At 37.4% G+C, this 15507-nt stretch overlaps 1 protein-coding gene across 15 annotated transcripts; it reads right to left on the bottom strand.

Moving 5' to 3' along the window:
• Positions 1-506: 506 nt before the first annotated feature.
• LOC105039181 (uncharacterized) lies at positions 507-14932 on the bottom strand. Of its 15 annotated transcripts, XM_073244889.1 has the most exons (8): positions 14631-14906; positions 12003-12599; positions 7552-7643; positions 6737-6810; positions 3433-3612; positions 2123-2219; positions 820-1981; positions 507-696 (listed from the first exon to the last, which is right to left on the bottom strand). In XM_073244889.1, the coding sequence occupies exons 2-5, from the start codon at positions 12128-12130 to the stop codon at positions 3607-3609; spliced, it is 300 nt and encodes a 99-aa protein (XP_073100990.1). In that variant the 5' UTR covers positions 12131-12599; positions 14631-14906; the 3' UTR covers positions 507-696; positions 820-1981; positions 2123-2219; positions 3433-3606. The 15 variants fall into 15 exon arrangements, 3 of the variants coding, with proteins under 3 accessions (XP_073100990.1, XP_019704351.1, XP_073100984.1); XM_019848792.3 differs by lacking the exon at positions 3433-3612 and having other exon boundaries at positions 2123-2164; positions 14631-14909; XR_003799886.2 differs by lacking the exons at positions 3433-3612; positions 6737-6810 and having other exon boundaries at positions 2123-2164; positions 7552-7746; positions 14631-14932.
• Positions 14933-15507: the final 575 nt, after the last annotated feature.

Genomic DNA, 15507 nt, shown 5'->3' with positions numbered 1-15507 from the left:
TGGCTGACTATAAAGAGTGTGGACTTATCTTAGATTGTTTGGTGAAGACTTAAAAGATCTTTTTCTACCCCCAACCCCAAAAAAAAAGAATTATCTTTTCATTGAGATCAACTTAGAGAAAGATATTAAAGATCTATGTTGCAATGTTCCACTAGAAAATGCTTAAAGCTAGGGGTTTAGTAGTGAACAGTATCTAACTTGATGATTTATGAATCAAATATGGCTAATTTGCATTATTTTTATTGGGGAATCTTGTTTTCGCTCAGGTCACAAGGGAGTCAAGCAAGCATTTTCTTCTTAGTTTAAATGGTCGTTTTGGTTTGTGTGTTGAAAAGAACCCCTCTGATTTGAAGCATGAGAGCTTGTGAACCAGATGATATCACTCTCTTATCGCTGTTATGAAACTAACAGACATCTTTTTTCATAGTTCTTTTCAAATTTCAGCTCCCTTGTCTATGTTGCTTACCATTCTCGAGTCCAGACAATTGCCATCATACTCCCCGAGAACTGAAAGAATAATTCCTTACCTAAAGGAATACAAGGTTCTCTGAACCACATGTATCGACATCAGTTTTTTGTCTGACTACTCGGTACATTGGATCATTGACGTTTCTGTTGCAAAGGTCAGACTTGGATAAGGATGATATTTCCTTGTCAAGTGTTACTTGTAAACTTGGTTGCATGAATCCTGTTCACCTGAGGAATGGATTAAGCATTATCTCAGCCACTCGATACTTGGCGCAGCTCCATCAGAGTTAACTAATAGTACAAGTGCCTGAAAACCAGTCAAAAGTTTGTTTCAAACCTCTAACGACTCACCTTTCTGAAAAGCTGTCCTCGAAGTTACAGCATCCAATGAGTACTTTTTTCTGTGGAAAACGAACGGCCCATCGCTTCTGGTTGGACAAGATACCAGAAGCTGGCCTCACCGCACAATCTCTGAACTGTTTCACCGGCCTGGAATACCATCAAAACAAGTTTGGTTCCATCGTGTCCAGATTACTTTTACCAGCACCGATCCGATCGGGCACATATCCAAAGTTGAATGTTTAGTGTTACAACCCAGCAATTCACACATCATTGCAATTAAAGTCCTATTTATTTGTTTTTGCACATGGACAAAATATTCTACACTACTACGAAAAGCAAGTAGCCAACATACTTGCAGCCTAATAGCAACATTTAGCAATAGATCACATAAATCCAGAACCAGTCTATAGATTTTTTTGCTTGGATGTAGCACTGACTGGTTTCTGGTGCTTTTTTTTTTTTTGAAAAAAGTTTTTACTCTCTAATGATCACCACTCGTATGAAACCCCATTTGCTTGGATAATCTTTTCAAATATGGTTATCCACGATAGATCCTGCAATTCCCTTCCTCTTTCATAATACTCGAAATGGGAGAATAAAAAAGCTTGGTTGCTCATTTGCTTGGGGTTGGTCGTAGGCAAAGGATGAATTTGCATATAGAGAAGAGAGGACCCACCCATGAGACCGCCTTTTAACGGTACGGTTTACCTCCTATTTTCTATCAGGATCGACGCGAGCTTCATTTTCACATCAGAAAACATGCTTCACTACAGAATTATTGTTATAGAGGACCCTGACTACATGTTCTACCTCTAATGATTTTATCTGTAACAAAGAACAACATGATTAGTCTGAACAACATGGTTTTCTCCCTTTTGACCTTGATGATTTTTTTTTCACATATGCATACTTGATGAACAAAAGGGCTGGATGTCATTATCTATTATTTTAGACCCTTCAAACTTCAAAGGACAATGAGTTGTCACGATACCATGGCCTAACCGAACATATTGTAGCCGAAAATGTCGACAATGATGGCAGTGAGTTTTATCACACCTCAAAGATTTTGCACAGCCAAGAAGATATATCACATGGCCTGCTAGTTGTTATTGTGGAACACCTCAAATAGTGTGGTGGAAATTGTTGGGCACCGCATGCCAAAAGTCAAGAACTGAGAACCATTTAATGCAATCAATTATTATTAAAACATGCATAAAAAAATTGATGAAATTTTTTGACAAAATATGAATTCACTATTTTCTCTAAATGCCAAAACGAGAGAGAGAGAGAGAGTGAGCGCATCCAAATATACTTGTAATTCTCGGAATCTAGTCACCAGCAGCAGCAGCATGCCCTGCTAACACGGGTGCTCCATAAGATGATCTCATTTAGACATAAAGGTAAGCATCCTGAATGACAGACTAATCAGTTACTGATGAATGAACTTCTAGTGTTCAAGGAAAATTATACATAATGTCCATAAAAGTAGTGTTAATATACATATATAAACTATTTATGGCTCCAAATCTATTGATAAGAGATTGTTAAAATGCTCAAATTACCAATATGCAGTTTACATGCATTTGGATCTTAAACTCATCCTTAATTATGGAAATATTTTCTGTTAGTATAGTCTATTCATTCTTGTACAATTACCACATGGGCAACCGTAATTAGTTGATAAAGCAATTCAGTTATTTAATGAATAAAAGACATGATAAAAATTCATATATCATGATAACAAATTATATGAAATCAAGATAATTTAGAGTACAGAGAGATTTTGATTAAAAATTGGGTGGACCAATGCCCTCAAACGAAAATATTCGTGATAAATATATGGACCAAGAAGAACATCTTGGGTATCTGAATGGGTAATTGATTCCAGACCCTTTGTTTGACTAGCATTTTATGATTAGTGATATCAACAGGCAGAAAAGACAGCCTATGAAATTTTATGAATTTACAGTCAGAAGAATTATCTGGATATGTGGAAAATATGTGGTTCCTTAGATTTTTATTGGAAGTTATATGAGGTGCAATTAACCAAAGCCCTAACAAATGTGCAGCATATAATTGGTTCCCTGAATGTTAGTTTTTATCAATCATATAATGAAGAAAAGCATGAATTTGATCGTAGCAGTAACATCAGCTATTCTTGAAGATAATAAGGCACATATATTTGCATTTCCCCCATGGATTGATAGCCATACTTCTATTACAAATCTTAGTATGTTTGATGGGATAATGACCTATGAACCAAAGTTCTGCGCCTAAAATTAGCATGCCAATGACTCGTGAGAATAAGCATTGCAATGGCAGAGTGAAGCGAGTAGGAAGAGGATAGAGTAAGAAACTGGATGGTCTGAAATGAACTCTTAGGTGAAACCCAATCCACAAATTGACCTATGGACTGATATGTTGCACTAGAACGTGGGTTGTTCAGCATCTCATTAACAAACAATAGAGGAATTGGCAGTAAAGATTACCAAATAGATGATTTGACAGAACGAAGAATAACCTTCCAGTACCAAAGGATAACCTTCCAGTATTCTCACATCTTGCACAGAAAAGAATGTCAAAGATACTTTGAAGGCCAATGCTGAGGGTAGAAAAAACTACCTGGACAAGAGGAAAAAAAATGCTTTTGGACCCAGCCATTGTCGGTTTCTCACAGCAACAAACAAGCCCGGACCTCCATGAGAGCAATGTGGGATTTATGTGGTTAGTGCTAGTTCCAATGCAACCATTCAAGCAGTAAATGTCCTTGAATTTGAAGGACATAAGCATGTTCCCCTACAGCTGTATAAACATTTATAAAGAATGTCCTTTAAAAGAATACACTGAGTTGTCAGCGACAGACAGAATAAAACTAGGTGAGTACAGTATGATGTAGCTGGCTAGATCTCAGATTTAATGACCATCTGTCTAACCAAGAATGATTGTTGAAAGTCCATTTTGAGAGAACTGGTTTGTTTTGCAACTAGAAGAGGGATGTCATCTGTGAATACTCCATGATGAATGATAGCCAAGAACTGCAGGGGTGCAGTCCATGTTACCTGATCACATGGGAGGTCATCCTAAAAGATGGTTGGCTTATGGCAACACCATGATGAAATGTTCATTTAATGGCAACTGTCCTCAGCATGGTCATATTTCAGACTTCCAATAACAAGATCCGCAAAAAACTGGTATCCGGAATTTCAACAGTATAGCACCAGTTTAATATGGTACAGTAGGTATCCTATAGTGAAACATGCTTCCAATACTTTTCTCTCACTATCAATCATCATATTGCTCAAAACCAAGTGATACCGGATACTTCTAGTCTGCTCGGACTAGGGTTGGCAAATAATGACCCGACCTATCTATCTAATCCATATCTGACCTACCATAAATAGGTTTGAGTTTGAATTAAATAGGTTTGGATTCTAAACAGGTCGACTTGTCTTGACTTGTTTATTAAAAAGGTCGGATTCAGGTTCTAAGATCATAACATGTCGAACTCATCTAATACTATTCAGGTCAGTTAGGTTAAACATATTTAATTGAACCCTTGTACCTGTTTAAGTTATATAATGGACCAAACCAGGTGCCCATGCCAAAATCTGACCACCCTAATCCTACCCATTTATGCTTTCTTAAATCTTTGCTTCTGGATGCTTCTTCCTTCTTTGACTCTTAGGGTTAGGGTTTTCTCATGCAGCATAGAGCAGCAGCCATCCCCATTCGCAGCTCGTGGAAATGTTACTTCTCTCCCAATCTCCAGGTCGACGGCCCCTCTCCCCCTCTCTCCATGGCCGCTTCTTCTTGTTCTACTAGATTTTTTGTTTCCTTAAGTCGTCAACAATGACAACAACAAAGGACTTTGACAACGGAGAAGAAGTGATTAATGGAGTCGGTGTCAATATATACCAAGGGTTTCAATGACGATACGGAGTCCGGTGAAAAGGAGGGCTCCTCCTCGAATAACGACAGTCGTTTTTTCCTTCTTTTTTTTTTTTTTACCTTCTTACCTTTTTCCTTTGGCCTCACCCTCTCTAGCATCTTCAATCTCAAACTCACCCTCTCCATTGTCGATCTTAGCTTCACCCTCTGTTGTTGTTGATCTCAACCTCAATCTCTCCGTCACTGATATCCCACCCTCTTTGTTGCCCTCAACATCGATGCTGTTGACCTCCAACGCACCCTCTCAATCTCTCTCTCTCTATCTCTCCCCCCTCCTCTCTCTACTTTGTCCTGACCACAAGACCCTCTAACGCCACCACCAGCAATCCATCCCCCTTAAGCTTTAAGCCCTAAGCTAGGTTTTACAATGTCTCTTCTTTCCCCAGGAGCTCGATTCCTCCTCTCAAAGGGGTTCCCTCCATCTTAAGGAGGCATTTGGTATGGGATGATCCACCCAAGATCAAGAGTGATATGGATGAAGGTGATGAGATCATCGCATTTGATTGTACCATGATGATCCTACGTGACAGTGATTTTAAATCAATCCCACTCCTCAAATCACCCCCTTATCCAGGGATGTGATATCCGTCCTTGAGGTCGAAAATCCAAAATCACCCCCAGATAGTGATCTTGGGCTAAAATATAAGGACAAGAATATCGCTCAGTCTAACAAAAAAAATGGTACAGCAATATACCGTTAATATATTATATTAATATTGTACATATGATATTATATTATATTTGATATTATGTGATATTTATGATATATATTACATTATAATATATTATTAATCATATTATTATCATATTATGATTCAATGATAATTTTAAATGAGAGTAAAGATATCTTATTGTACTTTATGTTTAAATATTAAAAAATATTTAATATATTACTTCTATTTATCTTATTTTTCTAATCAATATAAATATTCATATTAATAAATAATATATTATAAGTGTAAATAAATATTAATTCTATAATAACAATTAATATATTTTTATAGGATTAATAATTTATAGTACTAGTAAATATATTTTTATAGAATCTATTAATTATTAATATATTAATAAATATAGTAATATTTTATTTATAATATCTTATATATGATTAATAAATATATCTTTATGAAATATATTATGGATAATTTTGGTATTATATAATCAATGATCTTGGATTCCCATAGAATACCAAACAGATTACTCGTCAATATGCGAGGATCTTTAATTACTAGACCATGACCTATCTAATACAATAATCTTAGATCACTGATGATTAAATCACCATAGGATTCAGATTACTAGTGATCTTAGATCACTGTGGTGATCCCATTTGGATCACCAAATGCTATCTAAAGGTCTAACTGCCAGCGGTGGTGGCCAATAGTTTGGAGAAATTCTCTTTAAAAAAATAGAATTCTTCCATTTTCCAAAAAGTCTTTTGGAATTATTTTTTCTTTTCTTTAATGCACCATTAACTATTATAGCTATCTCCATTTTGTATTACCATTATTTCTCTATTGTTTGCTGTTCCATTGATCACTCACTGATTCCACTTAGAATACCAGTACAGATGCTAAATAGGTCAACCAATACATTGACCTGATCTCTTTATTAAACTGGCTAAGTCGATCATGTTACCTACTTATTAAGCATAACAGGTTCATGTTTCAAATCTTGAACCGGTTTAACAAACAGGTCTAATTCAAGTCTAGGATTTTTCTGAGTCAATCTGCATCTGATCCAACCTAATTATCACCCCTACTTCACACAGATTCAGCTCATATACCAAACCAAACTTTGGTACCTTACCAGTATGGCCAGTCTCTTCCAGTTTGATACACATGCCGACCTCATATAGATTGTTAGGCCTGTTGGTTTTGGATATCATTGTCGATAAGTTTAAGAAAACAAATGGATACTTTCATAAATCTAATGAACACTACAAGACCAAACAGATGGGTAAGAATAGACCACATACCAGCAGACATGCTTCAAAGAAGGCCAGATGCCAAGCACATGGTGCACATGCAGAACAAAGGACAGGAAATAGGACTGGAACCAGAAAAAGGGAAAAGACACAACAGTAAGTAAAGGAACATTAAATGGCGCAAAAAGGGAGAGGAGAGAAAGTCTTATAGAAACTTAATCAGCAAGTACAGAATCTACAACTTTGTGTGCTTGACGACTATCAACACCTGGTGAAGTCACCAAAGCAGGAACAGAATTTTCAGTTTTTACTAAATACTATGAGATAAGAATTTTCAGACACTGAATTCAGACAAGTTCTTTTTGATGTGAGTACAAACATAAGTTAATGGAATGCTCATGTAACCCATGAAGGATATTCCCTGGTAAAGAATGCATGGATCGACATCTGAACTAAAAGATGCAAGTGTTTGCAAGTGCAAGTTCTCCCAAGCTCATCAAACTAAATTAGGATGACAAAGGTAACAAGAGGAGAATTCTCTGACTAGGGTAGCAAGAGAGAATTCTGTGTCTATATCACAAATACATATTACAGGCATGAAATCGCATTTTAGTAAAAATATGTCTGGAATTTAATCATACAATTCTTGCAATAAACTAGCAGTCACAGGCATATACCGCTAAACATTATTCATTTGAGTCATCACTATATTTCTTCAGGTGATAATATCAGCTGTTATTCTGCTTACAGAAAAGAATTGCATTTCTTGAAAGGGATTATAGTCCAGAACATTGTTAAAAAAGAACAGGAAAAAAAAAACTTCAGCTGCAAATAACAGAGGAGAGCCAAAAGGCATGATTCTATACCATTTTTATACAATGCAACTTCATTTTTTAGAACCCTTAAATTGTTCTCCAAAGAAGCAAGCACTGCCAGCCATGAGAGCAACCGTTGCACCCTGAAATACAACACGAGCCCTCATTAGCTTCTGACCCAGCTAAGAATTTCCTTGTCTGAAGCTGATCAGCCCATGGTGAGCACACCAGTGGTAAGAAGCACACCTGAGAAATTTTAGTAATAGGTACGAATGTAGAAAAATATAAAGAGAATGAAGAAGAAATTATGGATGAACATTATCCAAAAAACAGAAAAAGGTAATAATGTAATTTGCAACTATGCCCTGGGCAGTTACAATTATCCAAAATGTGCATCAAAATAATGATTAGATGTTTCAATTACCATCAGCAATAGCTTAAGTCCATGTAGTGTGATTTAATTTGCTTATTTGGAAATAAAATTTCTCTGTAGGTTGTCTTATTAAGCTCTATATATGCTTTGTAGTAAGATTCCAACATCATAAATTGATGCTCTGTGATACTTAACAGCCTGGGTAGACACCTTTGCTTATGATACTAAATTTTTTGGATTTCATTTGATTTTATTACAGCATCATTAAGTATAACTACATAATTTAATTGATACAATATATGCTTCAGTAAGGTAGTCCAAAATTAAGGCCCTCATGTACTTACATATTCTCCTAACATGAACAAAGTTAAACCTTTTAAAGGTACCGCGATTGGGTTTAGCAAACTGAACATGCACAATAAAGCTCCAATAGGGCTTAGCTCCTAGTTTATCTAGCACAGGCTCACACATGTAGAGCATACACAGTGGATAGCAGCACTAGGTGGGGTCATTGATTCAGCAAAAAAACTACAAATTGGGCTACTTCCTGGTTTATCAAACATAGGCCAACATAATTACACACACAGAGCATGCAGAATAAAAGCAATCAATCAGGCTTAGCTCCTAGTTTATTGAGCATAGGTTTAAACATGCGCATGCACACGGACGCATGCATGTGATCATGCACCCACATACACGTGCATGTTCTCACATGCTTGTGTCCACACAAAGCATCCACAACAAAAGCTACCAATCAGGCTATGCTCCTAGTTTATGGAGCATAGGCTTATGCACCTGCATAGGCACAAATAGCATGCACAACACACACACACACACACACACAGCAAGCACAATAAAATCTAGCAATTAGGCTTAGCTCCTGGTTTATTAAGCATAGGATTAGCAAGAAGTAAGATTGATAGAATGCACAGCACACAAAACATGCACGAGAAATGCTATCAATCGAGCTTTACTCCTAGTTTATGAGCACATGCTTAGCAAAACGAAAGGTCACTTGTATGGTCATAATAGTGTTTTCAGGCCACAAATAAACTGATCTTTATTTTTGCCAAGCCACACAGACACACAAAGCATGCACAAGACAAGCTTCCAATCAGGCTTAGGGAAAGGTCCACTTATATGGTCCCAGAGAACAGGTGTCACAATACTGGCATTGTGACTAGTCTCAATCCAGCATCAAGTTGGTACAATACCATACTACCACATAATATGCAATCTGATGATGGTCTGCCCGTTTCAAGGCTTTAGATAGAGGCAGCTAGAGAAAAGAGGCTAGAGGTCCCGGCAGGACCATGGGACAGTTGCTTCCATGGTAAGGAGAGAGTGGTCACACAGGGTCACAGGGCATCATCATCCCCCATCATCAATGGAAGATAGGAAGGGACTCAAGAGGGCGAGACAGAAATCGAAGAGGGGAGAGAGAAGCACCATGTGATAGTGTCTGTCATCATCACTTGAGATGAAGAGTGACTTTAGAGAAGGGTGGGGGAGAGGGTTAAGGATCGAAATCAAAACAGAATTGGGGGGTAACTTATAAATTAAAATCAGAAAATGGTTCAGCCAGGCGAAACCAATTGGTTTGGCCTGGTTTGGACCAGTTTGTGCAGGTCAGCCAGTATAAAGGCTAAACCTTCCTGATTCCACACTAGATTGATTTGGTACACCCTGAACCAAGTGGTTTGGGATGGTTCGGCAAATCTTGGTTGTGACCATATAAACTGACCTTTCTTTTCACTAACCCTATACTTATTAACACACAGAACCTACACTGCAAAAGCTTAATGAATCAAGCTTAGGTCCTAGTCTTGTTGACCATATGCTCAGCAAGAAGAAAGGTTAATTTGCATGGTCACAACATTGTTCTTGGATCCGTGGCAAACAAACCAGTTGGACTAGTTAATCATACCTTTTGCCAACCCATTTACTTTATGAAACCAGTTATGATAAAGACAGTCAAAAGACTCAAAACCATTCAAACCAGTATTTTACCAACATGGTGACATAAGGAAGCTTTAAAAGTCCAAGCCTTCCGTGTACCAATTGTTTGAAGCATATTTTGCCCTAACCCCTATTTCCTCAAAATGTATGCGGATGATTTACTCCTTATATCTTCAGCATATAAACAAAAACAAATAAATAAAATTGGAAAACCTATGTGGTACAAGCTCAGTCTCCTTGTGAGCTTAAAAACAGAAGAGAACAAGGTAAACAACCACTATTTTTCTCCCTTAAGCTACTCAACCTACCCCACCAAGCCCCCACCGCGTGAGGAGAATTTAGACTGCTAATGGCAACACACATTCAACTTGCACAACCATGGTACCCTTTGTTGCAAATTTTCTGTCCCCGTTGATTAGTGCTCTCTCCATGCCATCTTCCCTGGAGACTGAAAGGAGAAGAATCCCCAACACCCGCTACCATTCACACCTCACATGATGTAGCTTAGTAGCATTGCTCCTATCATTATTTTAAAAAGTGGTTTCAGGTCGCGTATGCAGAGGTGGCCCCTAGATCACACTGCACAAGCCATATGAACAGTCCCTTTATGCATCAGGCTGCATAAGCGAACAGCATATGCTTGGGTGGCTGCATATGCACGGCATGCCACATATGAAGCCATATATGCATCTGCATATCGCATACGCTCCTGCATACTTCAGCTATCATAGGTTGTCACTTTTCTTTATGAGGTATGTCCTTCAAATTAAAGTTTAAAATTTGTACTACACCAACATTTTACCACTTTTGTTTATGAAGTATGTACTTCAACATTTAAACATCGTTACAGACTTCTAACAATATTTTGTTGCAACTTACAGTTTACTCTTTGTTATAGGTATGAGCACGGTCTATACTTCATAGGATGATATTCTCATTTTATTTGTCCGAACTTACAATATGCACTTAAATGTCTCGAATAACTATGAGGTGCATACTTAATTCTTATTAATTTTTTCTAACTTTTTTGATATATTTGTAACATTTTTACTTAAAAAATATGAAATGCATACGTGCCTCGCATACCACATATGTGCTATGCAATGACCTAACCACACAAATACCACTTCTGCTTTTTAAAACAATGCCTTCTATTTTTATTTAATGGAGCTTACCTCTTGTTTTTGGTTTTAATTAGTTAAACCAAAAGCATCGTACAATTTATTGGCTTCTAAACACATCCCTTAATGCATCTATTAAGCAAAGGTTCATCTACTCCTAATTTGTTTTCACCTATGATGTTGCGGGTAATGATCATATGCTCATTGCATGACTTAAGTAAGATAGACTTCTGGCATGTGAAGATTACAAATTAAACATATTAAAGGAAAATTAAAGATCTTACGAGCTTTCACCATTCGAAAGGGAATAGGAATGGTTGGTCCCGCTCTGATTTATTTCCCATCTTGCCAACTGCCCCCTACTCCATCTTTTTTTTTTCCCCCCATTTACCATGTATGGATACCCCATCCACTCATTTCTTTTGATTATACGCACAAAGAAGGCCTCCCGCCTCTTTATCTTTTTTACCAACACCCCTTTCCTCCTATTTCTTTCCTTCTTTTCATCTCTCCTCTTCCCTTTCCTTCCTCTTCAGAATTCCTAGATAATCCTAAGAAATATTCAAGGAGACCTTGGGTTCATGGAAACAAGTATCAAATTCTTGTTAACTACGTTTTGAAGTGGCAGCTATGCAATCCTCTCTTCTTTCTTTCAATTGTTCATGCCGAAACGATGAAGGGTTAGTAAAAGAGGGGAAAGAGATGAAGATAGAGGAGAAACAAGTAGGAGAAAGGAAAGAACAAGTGAATTCCACCACCAAACTTAAACGGACTAACACAAACAATTCAATTCTCCAGTATTCCTTCTTTCCCTACTAAATATCTATTTATGTAGATACAAGACGACCCTTCATATTCTAAAGCACTAATGCTTATAATTTTCTAAAAGACAAACAATTAAATACTTTCACAAACATAGGGACACATGCATGAATCATTATTAATAAAGCCTAGAAACAATAAAAGACACGTCCAAAATTAACAATAAAAAATTAAAACATAACAACCACTAGCTATCAATAACTAATAAATAATATGTTGATACTGACCTACTCGAAAATGGGTTGATCCAGTGCTCTTGCATCAAACACTTCCACTGCATGGAACACATCCTCAAGTTCAAAGCCTTGTTAAGAACTTGACAGTGTAAGCCTATAAATGTCTTCTGTTGTCCCATACTCAATCTTTTCCTTCCTGCGCCTCTCTTTTATTCAACTTTTGCAAAGAGAGATCTTCATAACCTTTGGAAAAGTGAAAAGAAAGCAAGACCATTTTTTGAAAGACTCTCCCTCTTCTGTCAAAAGTTTCGAAGGAATAAAGCCTAAATCCTCCTAATCAATCTTAGATATATTTTCTTGACTTGCATGCATCCACGTGATGGAACATCATGATTAATGAATTCATAAGCACACTTGGATCTTGCAATTGTGCAGGTTTCAAGAGCTGGGGAACATGATGCAAGAACCTTAATATATGTTACCACATAAGTAGGCTTTTGAGATGAAAATTTAACTTTGTCAACCTTGTTCATTGGTTCCTTGCCCTCTTTTTGATTTTGACTTTGCATAGAATGAAACACAGCTTGTGATGATTGATCATTTGAAGAAGCATTAGCAGCATGAACGGTAGTAGCTAGCTTGAATTTTCTGGAAACAAACAGTAAACTTTCTTAATTGTTTTTCAAACTAAATTGCTTGTTCTTTGAATCCATCTATTTTTTCTTCTATTCTAGCATGGTGTTCTTCATATAAATGATGCAACTTCTCATAATGTTGAAGAAGTTCATCACACTCACTGTTGGTGCAGATCAAGATTTCAAGAATTTGATGCCTTCTTGAAGAGGAGATAAAAGCAAGATGAGAGATGGAGCTAATTCTCTGATGCTAAATAACATCGGAAATCATAGGAGGTTCATAAAGGAGGGGAAAGAGATCAAGATAGAGGAAAAACAAGTACGAGAAAAGAGATAACAAGTGGAATCTGCCACTAAACTCAAATGAACTAACACAAACAATCCTATTCTTCACTATTTCATCTTCCCTGCTACATATCCATTTATAAAAACACAAGATGACTCTTCATATCCTAATGCATTAATTCTGACAACTTTCTAAAAGACAAAATTAAATACATCCACAAACTCTAAAAGACACATGCATGAACCATAATTAATAAAACCTAGAAAACTAAAAGACCTATTCAACATTAATAAGATATAATGAAAGCAAAACAACTCCTACTATAAATAATTAATAAGTAATAGTTTGACCAAGCTTTTGAATTAGACTAATATATGGCCTACTCAAAAATGTGCTGGTCCAGTGTTCCTGCATCAATTGTTCCTTTGTGAACCATGGTGCATGAATCCAAATGCTTTAGCTATAAGTCATAGAAGACCACATTTGCATCTTCTGGAGCTGTGATTCTTTTCGAGAACTCGCTTCTCTTTCCCACAACCACTCATCAATCCATCCATTTATTTCATCATTCAGCAGCTCATCACCTCACATTTGTACCTTGGACATTGACTCCTGTTTTCATGAACTTTCCTTTATGCTCCAGATCATAATTCTATATTTTTAAGTCTAGAACCTTTTGCTTGTTATCAGCTGACCTTTTTATTTCAATTTTACATTTACGATTATGTGCTGAAACTTTTCATTTACATGAAAAACTTCTGTTAAAACAGTCGTCGCTTGCTACACTAATGGTGGATGCTCTAGATTGTTGAGTTGATCTTTATTTTTGTCTCTGTATCAATTTGGGATTCTTTGCTTGATGAATTTTCCAGCCAAAACCCGATTTCTGCACTAATATATTTTCCAAAAACAACATTAGGAATCCTAGAAACCCTAGGGTGCATCACCGTCCCTCTCCCAACCCTCTACCTCAATTCCATTATCAACCACCCCACCCCCACCATCATCAAACACCTTTCTCTTCCACCATACCCTCTGAGCTTCCTGCACATCACCCATCTCTTGTTGTGAGATTCTGATTTTTATAAAGACCTAGCTGATGTATTGGCAGGACGGTTGTATCAATTTCTAGACCAAAGAGATGGGACTTTAGGCATATAACAAGGTTATGAAAACCTAGCAAATGCTTGGTTATCTTATTCTTATCAACGGAAGTAAAAAAAAGGAATAAAGAAAAAAGATTCTATAAAACCAAATGGCAAAGAGCTATAGCACAACTGTATTATTTTTATCGGTTTCGCTCCATATTCATTCCAAAGAATTCTCCCCAGGAGCAGAACGTGATCAAGATGACCAACCCAATCACTTGCTTGTAGTCATAAACTTACGATCACGCTACGCCTTCTTCCAAAAGGGTTTAAGTGACCGAAACCGCATAGACGAATTTCTTTGCGTAGACACGTCCTTTTCACGATTGGAAATTAAAGAACGGTGCTTGTGCACTAACAAGCAGCATATAGATCGCAACATCATGCTCATCACGTGTAGCGTCGAGTTATATTCCTACTATTAAAAATCAAAATTGTTTGAACCGAAAGAAAAAAGGGGTTTGGGATTTCGACCCAAGATTGAGGTTAATCGGAAGTAATGATCCAATCAAAGCTCGAGAAAAAAGAGACCAGTAATGAAAAATCTTGAAAAGAAATGCATTTATGGAAGCAGAAGAGGTTTGGGGTAAGGGTTTGTTGGGAAATTTACCGCTGGGAACGAGAGGGTTCTTGACGGGCTTCTTCTGATCGAAGAGGTCCTCAAGCTGCGATTCGGTGGCTCCCATCTTCTCCATTCGCACGCCGACGGATCCTAGAGGGGAAAAATAAAATAAAATCTCAAATCCAATCTCCGAATGGGAAAAATGGTTGCGGATTTTTTTCTCTTTTCCATCTTTTCCCCCGAGAGTTCGCACGTCTAGCCAGCAGCGAAGCCTCCCCTATTAAAAAGAGGGCCGGTGTGCGGTCCCCCCGAATGTGCGCAGAAGGAGAAGAAAGGTCGGACATTCGGTATGCGGGAACGTCGCACGTACGGCAATGACCTATCCACCGTCCATTTTAACCCGCGTCATCGCGGCCGTCAACTTGTTGACGGGGTAACCGGAGAGAATGGGGCCGGGGGAATTGTGCGCTCCTTTGCGCCGTGCCAGATGGGTTAACGTCCCACGGAATTAGCTTCTTTTTCAGGTGGAACCCATGGAATTGGCTTCCAACCGCCGAATCATGAGTTGGATAATATCTCCATCCAAACTAAACCTTGGATTCATGGAATCTTTGTTTCGGACTTTGGGATATATATATATATATATATATATATATATATATATATATATATATTCTATTTATATCCGTGAAACTTAAAAAAACAACTCGGAGAATTTTATCTGGTAATTGACTTCTAAATACCCGAACGAGAGCTGAAGGGAAGCTCCCCCCATCCCCCGCCCACCCACCCACCTTCCAACAAAAATATGCTGTGCACATTACCAGTATGTGAGCTATGTTGAATGGAGGAAGTGAATTATCATTCGTGTACCTTTTTAGCTGGGCAAACTCTGCCAGTATACAAAATATATATATATATATAT

Source organism: Elaeis guineensis, chromosome 1 (assembly GCF_000442705.2).
Source record: "Elaeis guineensis isolate ETL-2024a chromosome 1, EG11, whole genome shotgun sequence".
Classification (NCBI taxonomy): domain Eukaryota; kingdom Viridiplantae; phylum Streptophyta; class Magnoliopsida; order Arecales; family Arecaceae; genus Elaeis; species Elaeis guineensis.
This window is presented reverse-complemented; position numbering and strand designations above follow the sequence as displayed.